At 33.9% G+C, this 17885-nt stretch overlaps 1 protein-coding gene across 2 annotated transcripts; it reads left to right on the top strand.

The window, feature by feature from the left end:
- The first annotated feature begins 13663 nt into the window (after positions 1-13663).
- LOC107731560 (protachykinin) lies at positions 13664-16821 on the top strand. Of its 2 annotated transcripts, XM_016542677.1 has the most exons (6): positions 13664-13719; positions 13810-14140; positions 15412-15514; positions 15664-15687; positions 16102-16158; positions 16288-16821. In XM_016542677.1, the coding sequence occupies exons 2-6, from the start codon at positions 14027-14029 to the stop codon at positions 16332-16334; spliced, it is 345 nt and encodes a 114-aa protein (XP_016398163.1). In that variant the 5' UTR covers positions 13664-13719; positions 13810-14026; the 3' UTR covers positions 16335-16821. The 2 variants fall into 2 exon arrangements, with proteins under 2 accessions (XP_016398163.1, XP_016398162.1); XM_016542676.1 differs by having other exon boundaries at positions 13696-14140.
- Positions 16822-17885: the final 1064 nt, after the last annotated feature.

Below are 17885 nucleotides of genomic sequence, written 5' to 3'. Positions count from 1 at the left end.
GATTACACACACACACACACACACACACACACACACACACACACACTCTCTCTCTCTTCTCAAACAGCATCCCAAACTTGTAACGCACATCAGTCACAGCATATCCTACATGACTAATAAAAATCACAAACAAATTATATATAATTTTATTTCAAACGAATGAGGAAAATAAAATGAGTTGAATCCAAGCAGCTCTAAAAGATTTTAGAATAGTTCTCTGCATCCTTTTGAAGGCGCTCCCCCTGTGTTTGCGGTGTTGCTTTGACCATTTAAACATGTTAATTACACAAACAAAATGTTTAGTGTGCTGTCTCTGGAAAAAACATCAACAGTGATAGATTAGCCTACATTTATTTATTTTTTATTGTAGACTTTTTATTACTAAGCGAAGCAAAATTTGCTGAAATATCCACAGTAGCTGTTGATCAGATGCACGTCAAAGTTGCATTCGTTACTATAGAAACAGTACGTTGCATTGTGTTTTAAAAATCAAACAATCATTGTAAAGAAAACAACATTTGTTATGTTGCGATCACAAGTTAATTAAGTTGTGATCACGAGAAAACAAGAAAAATAATAATAATGCATGGCCTCTTAGGACTTCCATTAAAATCATATTGTAGTAGAAAATAATTATTTTAAAGTTTAACTAACTTTGAATACCAAAAAAAAACATTCTTAGATTTGCCCCATATTTTGTGCACATCACTGTTATCCCATGATTTGTCCCATTACAAACAATCTAACATTCCTTAAAATTGTGACACCCAAAAGTGAACTTATTTGGACCCTTTCTATATAGCATGCTAATCTCATTTCATTTGCTCAATTTTTACATAAATCGTGTTGTTCAACTCTGTCACATAAAAAACAAATAATAATAATTAAACAAATTGGTTTATTAAAAAATATAAAAAAACAACATTTGGTCAAAAAAAAAAAAAGCTACCATGTGACATCTTTATTTCAGCAAAATTTGTAACCCTGTTACTTGCAGCCCTGTTGCATATTTTATTATTTGAATTTAATTTCATTTAAATCTTTATTTAATATTTATTGATAGAAAATTACACAAATCAGTATTTAAACTGTATTATTTGGACCCTTTATTGCATGCTAATCTCATTTCAATTTTTACAAAAATTGTGTAAAATGTGTTGACTTGCATTTGTCAAGCTCAACTATTCAAACCTGTTACCTAAAAAATATTATTAATAAGCACCGAACCCCCAACTGCTCCCCGGGCGCCGCAGCAAAAATGGCTGCTCACTGCTCCGGGTGTGTGTTCACAGTGTGTGTTCACTGCTGTGTGTGTGCACTTTGGATGGGTTAAATGCAGAGCACTAATTCCAAGTATGGGTCACCATACTTGGCCACATGTCACGTCACTTTCACTTTCAAAAACCAACATCTGGTCCAAAAAACAAAAACAAAAAACTTTATTTCAGCAGAAATTTGCAAAAATTGCCAACCTCATACCGTGCTCATACTGTAAAAAGAACAGAAAGTAAAAAAAAAAAAACATTTAAAGAAGGTCAAACATGCTTTCCTCATCATCTGTTGTAGAAAAAAACACACTTAATGTTTGAAAAGTGTTTAGTCCTTAATAATTTGTACACTATTCATAGAAAGTGCCTTCAGTACCTCTGCTTATTGATAGTCCATTTCACCTTGTAGCTGAAATGAACTCAAAACTTAATCAAAGTTGAAAATCTCTTGAGAAGGACAATACTTTAAAGTACATGAAAAGCTTTCCCAGTTCCTGTCCAATCCATCAGCGTCATTCATACTTCTGCGTCCCTCCCCTAAAGCAGAAGCCAAAGTAAATAGTGATTTACAACCATGATTCATCGATGCAGCCTCATTAATTAACAAACAAGGAGATCTGGTCTGGTCAAGGGCATGATCAACAGCACACATCTGCCATTATATTAATACACTCATTGATGCAAGAGTAATCAGACAACGATAAATCTTTTGGCAGTGGTTTAATATCCCTAACAAACACTCTGCATCTTTATAAACAATAAAGCTTGTACATTTAAAAATATAACTGTAAAATATTAATGCAACGGGTATGAAGAAGCAGTCCATTTAACTGCAGATACATAAATACACCAAATTTCCTCATTCATCATCTCAATCAGTACTTGTAATTAGAGTAAAATATAATAGTGGCACTGAGCATTATGGGTAAACTGTTAAAAACTCCCACTGTAATTTTATCATTCTGCCCACTAATGTTTATAGTTTTAATAGCTTTTTGAGTGCACTGTTTAATGCTGGATTCCTGCAGAGCCAACTTTACGTCTTAAACTATATTTTTCAAAATAAGCTGAGAGCACATCTAGTTCCTTTTGGCTATAGATAAAATGCTGCATGCACTTTAACAGACAAGATGGATTACAGGAATTAAAATGTTGTGGATAAATAGTTAATTTTGACATTTAGAACATGTTACACCATAAACAAATGACCTGAGCTGTTTAGAGGTTATTCACTGTAAATTATACAGTATTTTTCACTTCCAAAAATGGTATACTACCGTAAAATTTATGTCCAATACATGTAATGTCCAATACAGTTTTTCACCTTATATAGTAGGGGAATTTACCGTTAACCATTTAACAGGTTTTTACTGTAGCATTTTTACAGTCTTTTTAGTTTATGGAGCTAATCGCAACATTTTAGGGGGGCTGAGTAGTCCTTTTTGGGGGGCTATAGCCCCCCTAAAAATGGCCTAGCGACGCCCATGCAACCAATTAATGCCACAAAATATCATACAATTCATACAATCCCTTATTAATATCTTTTATTTATTTATTTATTTTTATTTTTAGGTTTGACTAACCAGATGTAAAACACGAATTGTCCTATTCAGGAAACTCTATAAATTGTATAAAGAAATGGCAAGTAATACACTGAAAGAAAAATAAATAAATAAATAAATAAATAATGATTTTCTTAAAGTAGTTTTGTCTTGTTTTCTAGAACAAATATCTAAGCATTCTTAAATCAAGATACATTTATGAGATGCAACATATGATCACAATTAAGTGAGTTTTTGCTAAAAACAAGAAAAAAAATTATTTTTCTTATCCCATTTATAGATATTTTTTTTCGTTTGTAAGTATAAGTTCAGCTAATTTTGATTTTCAGGAAAACAATGTAATTTTGCTTCTCATGTAAATGTATTTTGATTTAAGACTGACTAGATGTAGTATTTTATACTGGAAAACAAGACACAAATACTAAGAAAGCTGTTTTTACAGTACAAAACAACTGTCTTCACAAGGTCTTTGACATTAATAAATAGCTGCACACTAATTGTTAGTGAGCCTGCAGCCCACTGACTGTCCACTAACAAACATTTGTCATGCTCTGGCTTCATCTGTCAGAGAATACATTTCAAGGACTTGTCAAAATGTCAATCATTGTTATCGTAACATTACTTAATTTGTCCAATTTGTTTATTAATTATCTCCAGCAATAGCAGAGTGGCTGCTGATTGTTTTGATTGCAGTCTAGTCACACAGTGTTATTGTTACGTGGCTCGAATCTTGAATCTGATATGAAGTGATGAATCTGATGACATCGGAATAACATTACTAAAGAATATAAACACTTAACTCAGATTTTCTTCAAATTCAGAGTAAATAAAATGTGTGTTTGTCCTAATCTATTTTTCAACCCTCTGTACAAAGACAAGTGCTGGCCTTATCTGCAGTATTCTTTTCTTGTGTTGATGTATTTCCTTTCGAAACAGGAAGTTGGGTGGAACACCCCCTTTTTAAAATAGCCAATAGCATTTTAGTTTCCACAGTCCAGGCATTTTATTGGATAAAAACTTCCCTCTAATGTGTCTCTAATGATCCTCTGCAGTGAATAGGTGCCGTCAGAATGAGAGTCCAAACAGCTGATAAAAACATCACAATAATCCACAAGTAATCCAATCCATCATTAAGACCTTTTAGCTTTAAATTTTCGTTTCTCGCCAAAATACCCATCTTAACCAACATGTTTTCGCTTGTAAACGATGCTTGGTCTGTGCATATTTCCCTCCTTATTCAGACAAGACGACTTTTTCACTGGAGAAAGCAATATTAGAGTACTCGTATTGTGGCCAGAATCAGCGGTTTGAAGTTAAAAACTAAAATCTTAATGATGGATTTATTTTTTACAAACACACAGCTTTTCACTTCACAAAACATTAACTGATGGACTGGAGTGGTGTGGATTACTTGTGGATTATTGTGATGTTTTCATCAGCTGTTTGGACTCTCATTCTGACGGCACCCATTCACTGCAGAGGATCTATTGGTGAGCAAATCTGTTCTGATGAAGAAACAAACTCATCTACCTCTTGGATGACCTGAGGATGAATATATTTTTCAGCAAATTTTCATTTTTGGCTAACCTATTCCTTTACTTACTCAAATTGTAGTATACTAGCATATATAAATGTTCTCAGAGTTAACAGAATTGCAACAAAACTGTGTTTCTGTGTTATTAGGTCTTTAAAACAACATTGTTAAATACCTTATTTTGAATGGCAGTGCTAATAAAATCAGTTACCGTGTGCCTCCATCGTAGGTAACAATCAATCAATGATGACTAAATTGTCAAATTCAGATTTAAACAAGCCTCCAACAGAAAGACTGAAATGATCAGACGTGCACTGGGTCATTAGATGAGGAGCAGATTGTGTTTCAATTCACTCTCTATAACTTAATCACCTCTCCATTTTCTAAAGCCCTCCTCTTTTCCATATGCTTTATTGGAGACTCACGTGAATAATAACCCATGATTTATGTATTTATCATTTTAAACAAGTAATTATCTTCCGCTTCGGTTGTCTCTGCTTCGTGAACAGTAAATTACCCTGCAATTATATGTTGCATAAGTAGCCCTGGTTGCCTTTTTAACAGAATGTGATTTTGATCAGTTTAAAGGGGTCATATGATGCGATTTCAAGTTTTCCTTTCTCTTTGGAGTGTTACAAGCTCTTGGTGCATAAAGAAGATCTGTAAAGTTGCAAAGACTAAAGTCTCAAATCCAAAGAGATATTCTTTATAAAAGTTGAGTCAACATTTAAGAGGAAAATACTGTGTTTTTTTAACCTTAAACCGCATAAACACATTTCATTACACCAAATACACAAAATAATGTTCTTTTTAGCAGCATCATATGACCCCTTTAAAATATTTTAATCACGTTATTTTTTCGTAACTAATTAATTAAGTTAGCGCCTTAAACTGACAGCCCTAGTATATATATATATATATTAGGGGTGTGCCATATTAATATAACTCCGACTGGATTCGTCTGAAAGAAGAAAGTCATATACACCTAGGATGCCTCGGGGGTGAGTAAAACACAAGCTAATTGTCATTTTTGGGTGAACTAACCCTTTAAGAGAGAGTCTCTGATCCCCATCTGCCCGTGTCCACCTCTCCTCTGAAATCTCCCTCTCTGAATGTAAGTGAACAGTTGCATATGTGCACAGCCCAGTCATAATGATAAGCACAGAAATCAAAAGCACTGGTGAGAACTTCATAAAAATGTATTTCTTCAAAGTTGGATTTCTGGTAAAGGCTTTCAGGTATAAGTGTAGTTGGCTTTCAGGTGAAGATACAGTCAGAAAATCCTATGAACAGAGTCTTATAATCCTGAAATTATTATTATTAATTAATAATAATTATTATTATCAGTTGTATTACATTTTTATAACTACAATTATGAGTAATATGGTGTGATCTGATGATATTTGCTATATATTTGCTGTTATTTTGCTGGGACAAACAGGTTAATATGAAAAAAAAAAAACTTGAAGTGGTTATTTCAAAATATATTTTTTTATATAAACAAATCAAGGTTGAAACTTATTGTATATTTCTTAAGAGGACAGTAATCAGGCACTTGAATGCAAAGAATGAACAGAATTATGAGTTACGTTTGGCTGTCAACCTTGTGCGGGAATAGAAAGTGTAAACAATTTCTGTGAATGTTTATTAATATAAGGCCTTGACGAAAGACTTTAACTCATCAGTGAGGACACTGTGTCTCTGACAAAGTTTTTTAGTGCTTTTCAAATCTCAAGGTGACATTCCCTCAAAACTGGAGACAAAATACGTGTTAGCAAGCACAAAATTAATTTCATAACTCAATACATAACCTTGGCTATCATAAATATTAAATTGAACATTTAGTAAAAACATTCCAGAAAGACAAGTAAATGATATTTGGAGGGTCATCATTTACTCACTCTCATGTCTTGGCAAATATTTTTCTATGGAACATAACAGGAGGAGTTTTGCACTCAGTGACCACTTATGCATTTGGTTGATGCTTTAAACCAAAGTTACTTAGTTTACCAATTTCACATTTTATCAGTTCATTCATTCCACTGGAATCAAACTCATGACTTTGCCAGCACTACTGCAATAGAAATCTCTATTGTTCAAGCTGCCATGCTCTGAAAAGGACAAATGCACTATACTCTTCTGAAGCCATAAGCCATATGAATAAATTTCATTTGAGTTTTGGCATATTCATAGTTTCATAATAAATAATGTTACATTTACACTACCATTCAAAGGTTTGGGGTCAGTAAGATTTATTTTAATTAATTTATGATTTGAAAGAGATTAATACTTTTATTCAGCAGGGAAACATTAAATTGATCAAAAGTCAATATATATATAATGGTTTCCACAAAAAATATTAAATGACTTCAACATTGATAATAATCAGAAATGTTTCTTGAGCAGCAAATCAGCATATTAGAATGATTTCTCAAGGATCATGTGACACTGAAGACTGGAGCAATGATGCTGAAAATTCAGCTTTGCATCACAGGAATAAATTACATTTTAATATATATTACAATAGAAAACAGTTATTTTGAATTGTAATAATATTTCACAATTTACTACTTTTACAGTATTTTTGTCAAATAAATTATTTCAACCTTGACTTCACAGACTCCAAAACTTCAAACTGTAGAGTGTGTGCATATACATATATCATGCTATATATTATTACTTCATAATATATCAAATATTATATTAAATATTCTATATCAAATTTTTCATATTTTTGTAACGATTTCTTTAAAAAGTGTTTGGTCACAAAAATTAGGTATTGCATAAATCTTCATTTGAACCTTTCACTCTTTATCCTTAACCTTCTTAATTATTAATATATTGATTTGAATTTCATGCACATTCTTAGGGAAAGGCAGTTATTGAGTAGATGAAGCAACATCTTGGAAGTAACTGCAATTCACACCTAATTTGCACTGACAGGTTTCAGGTGTCATCCCAATTATCACTAAGCATGTCCAGACGTTTTTATATTCAACCCCCCAAACAATAAAAGAAATCAATGCTTTCAACATCACAGAAAAGAGGCGGTCAGATCTTGACATTCAGTCCAATTATTGTGTCATATAACACAAAGAACCGTAAGCAAGCTATCGGACGAGATCCTGCCGTCTGATATCCACTAAAGCTGCTGCGAACATTAGAAGATGCTCATTTTCACCTGCAACTGAAAGACAGGTGCGCTGTCGTGACTCCACAGTGGGACAAAAGCAGGAGGAGATTGAACATGTCGCTGATGGTTCTTCACGGCGAGGATAATTGGTGCTGGTTGACGTTCACCCTTCACTGATGGCCACCCCCTGTGACGCGTGTGAAAGGTACGAACCAGCCCACTGCAGCGAGAGTCTGCTAAGGTTACAGCTGGAGTCACATCAAATTACGAAATATGCATTGGAGCTGAAAGAGTTCATTTTTGACTGGATATGTGTATATATACACTCAATATCTTGGCTATATAAAAATCTCAAAGTCATGTGGATCAAACTCGCATGCAGAAACATGCAGATTAAAAACCATAAACAGGAAATGACATCATAGAGGGGACTCCGGCAGACTCTCATTATTATGAATAAGGAAGCATTCCCTTGTGGAAAAAAAGTGTGCTTAATTGTACTGAACTTGCATTTGTAGTGTATTCAAATATTAAAGGTATATAAAAACTGTACTTGGAGATTATATAATATTAATGAAATGTTTCTTTTTAAAAAGTGCACTTAATGTCAATTTTAATTTTAAATCATTGTTTTAATAAGCTTGTTGTTGTGCTTTAAAGAAGTACACTTATTTCGATGTGTTGACTAACATACTAAATCACAAAGTACTTGATTATAATTTTACTGTGTTATTCGATAAAACATGTAAAGTTAATATATTTTAAACGTTCTAAATTGCGACTACATTATTACAAATGTGTAATTTTTCAGACATTTAAACACATGACACGAGTTTCAATAGAAATTACATTAAAATTATATTTGAGTTATTTAGCAGTACACTTTAAACATGTTTTGAAAATCATAACATTGTGAAATTACATATAAAGATGTACTTAAGTCCTACTTAAATGGATCAAAAAAGCACTCTAAAGTTCAGCTAACGGTATAAAATGTAAATAATAATTTTCTGAAAAATACTTAAACTTAATGATTAAGATATGTCAACTCACATGTATTCTTAGTGTAAGGAAAAAATATGTCATGTTTTACCAGACGGTAAGTTATTCAATTGAAACATTTTGAAAATAGCATTAGTTTTTTAAAACCAACATGAATACAAAGAGTGCATTTGTAAATACATGAGACATGTTTTCAACTAGATTTGTAAAAGATTTGTCTTTGACCCGTGGAGTGATCAAAACAGCAAAGGCAAATCCTCTACTACAAAAGCACTTGTGAGGCTCCATTAGCACAGTGGCTCATCATCACTGCATTCCAGTCAGGGAGTAATAAACATGGTTTAGGATGACTGAAAGCGCTGCCAAACCCCCTCCCATTACACTTGGCAGGGTCAGTCCCATTCAGCCCGCATCGGGAGTGCAGCGTAAGTGTACTACCTTAATTAAAGTCTCTCTAAATGGGAGTGTCTCTTCTGCTGAATGGAAATAGGAAATTCAATAGAGCATCCAGAGGACATGAAAACTAAGAGGGAAGTTAGTTGGCCATTGACAGGACAGGACTCATCTTTTCCGGTTGGGAGACCGGATGGAGTCACATTTGCATGATTGCTGTATTTTCATTGAATGCCAAGCATTTGGCAAGTGCTCAATAATGCTTATTTTATGCAGGAAAAACACTTGTATTTCTTACAGTTCTTCATTAACAGGATGTTTGTGTACCACAGAGAATATATTACTTGAATGAGGTCAAGAGAATCCAAAGAAAAATGGGCTTTTTTCACAGTTTATCATCTGCCAAGCAAAAAAATTGCATGGATGATCGCTTAGAAAGAAACAGCACACCTTTCCTCAACAAGCCACATGATCTGAGGTCATATTTAACATGTGGAACAAGTTTCGCTGCAAAGCTGACTTTTTACACTAAATTGTTGAGGTTTTGAAAATCAGCCATAGTAACTGCCATAGGAAGCACCACTAATAAAGCAGATTGAGATGGAGTGGAAGGCTATTTTGAGTTCAACAAATGGCCTTACTTGGCACAGGACAACTATAGCAAGACAAAAGATGAATTAAATCAAAACAAAAAGCCTCTAGATGAGCTTGACGTCAATATGGTTAAAATAGGCAAGGAAAAAAAAAAAGACTCATGAAGGAAATTATTAGCGTGTTAGTACTCCAAACCAGAATAATCTGGAAATGTTGTACTGGGTTTGAAAATATGCAGATATGAATTATAGGAACAAATATGTCCACTATAGTCAAGAGAAACTGAAGAAGGAATTATAAAGAACATACATAAAAATACCAAGAAATAAAAGAAAGGAATGACTGTGTGTGCCTCTTGGGTTGAACTGTTCAACTGTGCTAGGAATATATGGAAACAAAAAGTGCATATTTACATTATAAGTGCTTTACAGCTCAATTGCTCACTTCATATATTGAGAGAAATTGGAACAAGATTTTGTATCGGCTATAGATAGTCATCTCTATTTACTGTGGATCCTCTCCAGTCTTCTGGATTTAAAGACTCTTTAGCCGAAAGGAGCAGGACATATATATCAAGTGCTTGGGAACTGAAATATCATTAGACTTCAGATTCAAATAGTATGGAAAATGTTTAGCCACACTTGGAATAAGGCCAGGAAGAAGGAACAGTATGTCTAAGGAATAAGTTATGATGATGGCTCTCTAAGTTCATCTTAGCCAAAAGCAAATTCACATTTTGATGCAATCTCTTAAAGTCTTGACCACTGACCTCAAAAATATTTAATACTGAGAACTCTGAGGTTTGCTTTGAAAGAGCAAAAAATAGAAGACTATGAACAAAACTTGACCTGCTGCAGACTGTAAAGCTTAGTGGTAAACGCATTTTACAAGGTGAAACATTTCTTCGCCTTCTATTCATTCTATTCAGTGCTTTATTCCTACTGTACGACAACAGAACACAAGACTAAATCAATGACAGCTTACGAGAGCTTCACTCCAACACAAAACAAACTGACCTCCCACACACGGACAACCTGCACGCTCCTGCAATAACGCTTGGACAAATAGATGATTTAAAGCACCAGGCCTTACTACTGCCATTATGATCACCGATATTTGATGTAGCGTTTACTACATAATAAAACCTTCTGTGTTGAGGCCTGTAAATGTTATAACAAAAAATAAACGTGTAAAATACAAATGGAATCAATGTCAAATTAAATATTGGTCTATGCTTATACCATGGACCTCATCTTTTAAATAATTTTTAAATAATAATAATAATAAACAATCAATAGATTACTGAGTGGCTGGTACATATACTTCAGTAAATGCAATACAATTGTTATATCTATTAATCATTACTTAAAGACATTTATAATGTTACAGGAGATTTCTATTTGAAATAAATGCAGTTCTTTTGAAATTTCTATTCATCAAAAAATCCTGAAAAATGAGTAATGATGCTGAAAATCCAGCTTTGACATCACAGGAATAGATTACATTTTAAAATATATTAAAATAGGAAAAGAGTTATTTCACAATGTTGCTGTTTTTTGGTCAAATAAAACATAAGAGTGTCTCAGTCGTAGTTGATATACAGTTCTAATTAGGATGGCGTCTACAAAAGTTACAGAACTCACACACACTGGATCATTTTGATTGACTTTAAGATAAACATTTACACTGTGTGAACTGAATTTTGGAGTTTTTTAGTGAAATATTTGGAGCTGTTTTGTACTTTGAAATGGGTTGTTTTTTTATGATGGCTCTACATTGCTAAGACTACATGCGCTATTTAGAGTAGATTGTGTTTATAAAAAGAAATAAATGGTGCCTCTTATTCTGCTTTAACAACATAAGCAGAGTAATTTAACCTACAATTGCTCATAGAAAAAGTAGGTATATTTGTGCTCTTGTAGGGTGAACACTGACCATTAGTACTATTATTTTCTTCATGGACTGTTTTCAACATCTCTAACTTTGATGTCAGATATAGAGGTCTGACTTCTAATGCATTTTGGGGTAAAACTAAGAAGCAAGTTCTTGGAAACAAAAAATGGCATTCCAACCCAATGTCATGGCAATTTGTAACTACTTCATGTTTTGGCAAATTGGTGCCTATAATTCGTACAATCTTATGCATACATCTTTATGTTTTCCCATGAGATCAGGTTGGGATGTCCTCCGAATCAGACGGATTCATGCACAGATTCATGGAGTTTCTGGCAAATGTCGGTGTTGAGATCAAATAAAAAGTAATGAATCCATCTCATTTTCTCTCTTCCATTCACCATCTATCTCTTCTTGCAACACAATTCTTCTAAATTCAGTCTTCTCTTGTACCTTCCATCATCTGTGAGAGTTCAGATTTCTGAATAAACAAATTCAATATTAAATTGGGATTGGGAGCAAGAGTTCAGTTTCTCTGTAAACACTGGAGAACCATCATACTATACTGTACACTAAAAACATTGAAAATGTAACTGATAGAGATTTTTCTATCTGTTTCGACCCAGAAAATGACACCATATTCGGTTAGTGTAACCTAATGTAATCCAGTTCATTATTAAAAATATTTTTTGATGAATAAAACCATATTTAAAGCAATAGTTCACCCAAAAATGAATATTTCCTGAATATTTACTCACCCTCAGGTAAGTTTGTTTCTTCATGGGAACAGATTTGGAGAAATTACATAGCTTGCTCACCAGTGGATCCTCTGCAGTGAATGGGTGCCGTCAGAATGAGAGTCCAAACAGCTGATAAAAACATCACAATAATCCACAAGTAATCCACACCACTCCAGTCCATCAGTTAACATCTTGTGAGGAGAAAAGCTGTGTGTTTGTAAGAAACAAATCCATCATTAAGATGTTTTTAACTTAAAACCAGATAAAATAAAAGTCGTCTATCTATAATACTGCTTCTTCCAGTGAAAAACTCATCCCCTCTGAATCAGGAGAGAAATATGCACAGATCAAGCACCTTTTACAAAGTGAAAACAGTTGAAAAGAGTTCTAAACAAATATGTGGGTGGATTTTGATGTGAAAGGACAATAGGAGATGGACTTTCTCACTGGAGGAAATGTTATTATGGATTATGGACTTGCATTTTGGTCAGAAGCGATGGTTTAAGGATAAAACGCCTTGATTGGTTTGTTTCTTACAAACACGCAGCTTTTCACATCAAGACGTTAACTGATGGACTGGAGTGGTGTGGATTATCAGTCATACAAAAAGCTGCAGGACTAAATGTCAGCTATGTCTTCTCCATGGCAAAAGAATAAAAATCAAAGACGCTGTGCGAAAACCACATTAATCAATAAATGTACACGGCCCTCACGCTGCAGCTGGGGTCGTTTCGGTTGTGTTAGGCAATCTTAGCAAGAAATAACATTTGCATACGATATTAACACATGATTAAATAAAGAGACATCATTGTCGCTGATAAAGGCACTCGAGGTATGAAGTGCCGTTTGGGCTGTATAGTCTCTCTGTGTGTGGAGACAAGAGTCCTTTCTCATGGAAATCTGCCGTGTCTCCACTTCCTCCGTGGGTCATCCACCTCCGAGTGTCCTCTCCCTGCTTTTCATCAAAAACACGAATTTAACCCTGACTACACTGCCTCCATTAGAGACTCAATGGTTTAAAAATGGCACACAAGCTTTGTGGGATTTGTGGGATTGCGAAACACAAGCCTACTCTTAAAAATAAAGGTCCTGATTGAAACCAAAAGGGGTTTTATAGCCTCATGCCAAAGAAGAACGTTTTTAAAGTTCATTTTTGGGTGGGTTTAGATCATCTGAGGAACTCAGAATGTAAAATCAAGAGCATTTTTTTTTTTATTTCAAAAGAGTCCAGGACAGACAAAAAGTGGGTAGCCTACTTTTAAGAAGAAAGCTTCATTTTTTTCTACAAGGTAATGTTTTAAAACAAGTGACATTGATGTGGAGATCCCAAAATATACTGGATCTCCCATGGCTCTTGATAAATTCCTCTCATATGTATATTTCCGAGACCTTTCTGGAGTTGCTCACCTCACTTTGACTCAAACGACTCATCTGCATTCAGGTTTGCTCGCTTGTAGACGGAACTTCGTAAAACCTGCGTCGAATTAGCCAATCATAACGTCAGCTGTCTGCAGTCTAGTCTGCATACTGATCAGCGCACGCCCATAAAGTCACGGACTGCCCAATTAACGACCATTTCAACTTTACTTCCTCTGGCAATGTGAGCAAAATATTAAAGAGGAGTGCTATTCGTCATTGTGCCTTTTAAAGCAACCTGACTAATACATGTATTTGTTTTATCGATTTTAAGCGTCGGAAGGAACCTGTCGCCTCCCTGTTGCTTTGCTATAAAGCCGCGAGCGCGAGTCAGTCCTGTCACGGAAGACGCAGTGAAGAACTGTATTATATGTGGAGGAAACTGTCCACGCACAGCTGACAGAACACCGTACAACATACTCGAACGCTTAACTTGCGTTTTATGCTTTAAAGTGCTTTGGGGAAAGAAAAGGAAAGTTACTGGGTGCAACATGAAATTTCTTTTACCTTCTGTAGTGATTTTTTTTGTTTTGTGCCAAGTTTTTGGAGAAGAATTGGGTCCAAAAGAAGACCTTGATTACTGGACAGGCAGCAATCAGATACAGGTGAGAATTTCTTCTTTTACTATTATCTAAACATGCCTTTCAGACCAAATCTATTTGAACACATTTTAGTTAGTTTTGAGTAATTTTTATAGTTTTAGGGCTGTTTTTCAGGACCTTTCGTTATACATATGCCAAAATAAAATACAATTTAAAAATGCATATTTTTATCAAGTAGTCTCATTACATTGACTATATTTAGTATATATTCATAATCGTGTATGTGTGTGTGTATATATATATATATATATATATATATATATATAGTGATAATGTTAGTTATAGGCTATTTCATATAAAGTTAATTATATTTAATTATGCTACTTTTTATTATTATATCTCAGCTGCATAGAGTTTATAATAGAAAAGTAACAAATGACAAAAAAGTGCATATATTTTTTTATCAAGTAGTCTCATTACATTGACTATATGTAGTATATATTCATAATCGTGTGTGTGTATATATATATATATATATATATATTATTGTGATAATGTTAGTTATAGGCTATTTCATATAACGTTAATTCTATTTAATTATGCTACTTTTTATTATTATATCTCAGCTTCATAGAGTTTATAATAGAAAAGTAACAAATGACAAAAAAAGTGTGCAAATTACATTGTAATTACTAATTAATTACTGTGTAATACTTATGATCAACATTATATAGTTATTAAGTGATTGTGCATATAATTGTACATCGTTATTATCGATTTGGTAGGATATAACCACCTATTTAGTATTGAGGATGACCAAATGCAATAATTTAGTAATCGACCATTAAAAAAATAAAATAAATAATAAATAAATAAATAAAATATGGGGAATACCATATAGCAGTAACAGTACTAATTATAGTATCATGTAATATGCGCAACATGGATGATGTTTTAATTAGATTCACTGGGTAATTAGTCAGGGCTCCAGCACAATACCCACAGGTCGCTGTCCAGTGCTGAATTAGTCAATGCTCTTCCTGCTTGTTTGAATGGAGCGCACGTTTCCCATTTGACATTGCGGATTGGAAGACAGCCAAGCACTTTGTCTTTCATGCTCTTTGTGTCCATAAACCGCATCTTTGCCAATGCTGTACCTTGTAGAGTATTTCTGTGCTCAAAAACTGTGTTGAAAAATCATGAAATTTTGTGAATTCTGTATTGGGATGAATTGGAGAGTTATAAAATACTGTTTGTATCAAAAAGTACTTCTACAGTGAGTGGCATCTGTCTGCTGGGGGTCTGACATTCAATAATCAAATAATCTTTTGTAGGATGAGTGGCTTCAGGCGGATCCCTTCAGAGAGATACTAAGACGCATGACGAGGAAACCCCGACCTCATCAGTTCATTGGTCTGATGGGCAAACGGTCCTCTAGTAAGACCACACTCCTATATCTCACCTAATTTGCAACTTATGCATGTTATAAATATTCAGATTTTGAGAAGTTTTACCTAGAACGCAGCAGAATATAAAAATGCTTTTGACCTATAACTTACATCTCTTTCATTCTTTCACCCCCACAGCAAATGCCCAGATTGCACGAAAAAGTAAGCGATCTCCACAAGAACACTACTGCATACAATGCATATATTTGCTAAACACTTATAATTGCATAAAAGCAATGATACTCTTCAAGAGAGATTTACATATACAATTACATAGACATGTTCAGTTTTTTCCTCACAAAGAAAAACAATTTTGTTTTACAACTTGATCTTTGCAGGTTTTTCACAGGCTCAGTCACACATTCACAGCTTATTAAATATATAATCTTAAGAGCTATAGAGGCACACGATCCTTCTTACTGCAAAAACTCACATTCTCAAGGTCAAAATTTTCACAGTAAAATAAAAACAATTGTAAAGACAAAATCAATTCAACCGCACTCTAGACTTCAACAGTATGACATCTATCTATCTATAATATTTTAACATAATATTTTTCCCTTTATTGTCTTCTAGGGCATAAAATCAATTCTTTTGTGGGACTGATGGGTAAAAGAAGCCAAGAGGAGCCAGGTAGGAACTCCAAAAGCTCTCTTTTAGGTTTAGTGGATTAATTAATATAATAATAATGATAAAAAAGTAGTAGTGATTTAAAACATTAAGTTATGATCTGTTTGTAATACTGACCTTCTCTCTTCACAGAATCGTATGAATGGGGAACAGTACAGATCTACGACAAAAGGCGTTAACCGATAAAATGGATCATCGTCACATCCGCTTCCTAAAGGATAATTTCATTCTGTGATATTCATTGATTTTTATTTTTTATTCAGGTCAGAAATAAAAAACAAATCTTATTTTACATTGTGGTAATATGGCCGAGTCGCACCTGTGTCAGTTTATTTACGTCATTTAGAAAGGATCAGACGTTTTAATACGGCGATCAAACGTGTTTCTGTCACAACATCTCTCCTGGTGTTGTGGAGCATTAAAGCAAAGTGGTGTCCTTTCTAAGGTACTCAGAGATTTGTGCTGACAGTGTCAATACATAGTGCCTCATAGTGTTTTCACCATGACTGAAGATGTTGTATAATAGCGCCAGTCCAGGTGTGATGTCCTGTCACTGCTACGAGCAAAGGTTTTGCTATCTTGATATCTCTGTGTGATTGTAGCTTGATATTAAAAATATTTTCTTTATTGGTGGAACTTTTAATTCCTTGTCGTATCGTTGAATGAGTGGTGTATGGCGCTCTCACAGTGATGCACTCACGCCACCTACAGGCCATTAGGAGTATTGCAACCAGCAACAAGTATCCTTTCGAAGCAGGCTTATCGAAATTAATGAATAAAACACACATCACGACTGCTGTTTTGACGAAAGGCTTTATCAATACCATGACCAGATCTTTTAATGCAATAGCTTCAGCATTTGTTGCACATTAAACCCAAATGAACTGAAAACATCTTAAACCGTTAAGTATGGGAAGTTAGTTTCTTTAACCATTCAAGCTACATACTATCTTTACTGTAATTCATATTTCATTCTTTAAGCCACTTTAAAGTGATGGTGCACCAAAGAAAATACAAATATTAAGTGTAAAAAATAATAAAATCAATTCATTTTGTAACAAAAATACAGTCATTAAAGTGGCAATCCCACTGAAGGAACCTGGGAAAGTGCATAGCTCAAGAACACAGTGATAGTAGTTCATGGACAGCAAAGTTTGACCCTACAACATTTCAGTTTCCAGTCCAGAATATTACAAAAACATAGAAACTTAAATTCATTACTGGACCCAAAAATACATATACACAACCGTTTATAAGTTTGGGGTCAATAAGATTATTTTCTTTTTTAAATAAACACAGTAACGACTTTAACATTGTTACTTTTCACATTTCAAATAAATGCTGTTCTTTTGAACAATCTACTCGTCAAAGACTCTAAAAAAAATATATGAATCAGCGTATTTGAATGATTTCTGAAGGATCATGTGACACTGAAGACTGGAGTAATGATGCTTCAGCTTTACATCACAGGAACATTTTACATTTTAAAATATATTAAAATAAGCCGTTTAAATTGTAATACTATTTCACAATATTACTGTTTTTACTGTATTTTTGATCAAATAAATGCAGCCTTGGTGAACAAGAGACTTTTTTCAAAAACATTTAAAAAAACCCAACCTTTGAATGGTAGTGTTACTTAAAATTACAACAAATTACTTGTTATTAATGTAAAATGAGAAATTAATATGTAAGTGTAAGAAGCTTTCTGTACCTTTGACTTGAATTTC

Source organism: Sinocyclocheilus rhinocerous, unplaced genomic scaffold (genome assembly GCF_001515625.1).
Source record: "Sinocyclocheilus rhinocerous isolate Xijiao unplaced genomic scaffold, SAMN03320098_v1.1 scaffold429, whole genome shotgun sequence".
Taxonomy (NCBI): domain Eukaryota; kingdom Metazoa; phylum Chordata; class Actinopteri; order Cypriniformes; family Cyprinidae; genus Sinocyclocheilus; species Sinocyclocheilus rhinocerous.
The sequence above is the reverse complement of the archived record's forward strand: the minus strand, read 5'-3'. Positions and strand labels throughout refer to the sequence as shown.

Excerpts from the sequence above, each read along its gene's own strand:
- LOC107731560 (XM_016542677.1), top strand. The coding sequence starts at position 14,027 with ATGAAATTTCTTTTACCTTCTGTAGTGATTTTTTTTGTTTTGTGCCAA. Across the intron at positions 15,515-15,663 it reads GATGGGCAAACGGTCCTCTA|CAAATGCCCAGATTGCACGA; the intron begins GTAAGACCACAC and ends TCACCCCCACAG. Across the intron at positions 16,159-16,287 it reads AAGAAGCCAAGAGGAGCCAG|AATCGTATGAATGGGGAACA; the intron begins GTAGGAACTCCA and ends CTCTCTTCACAG.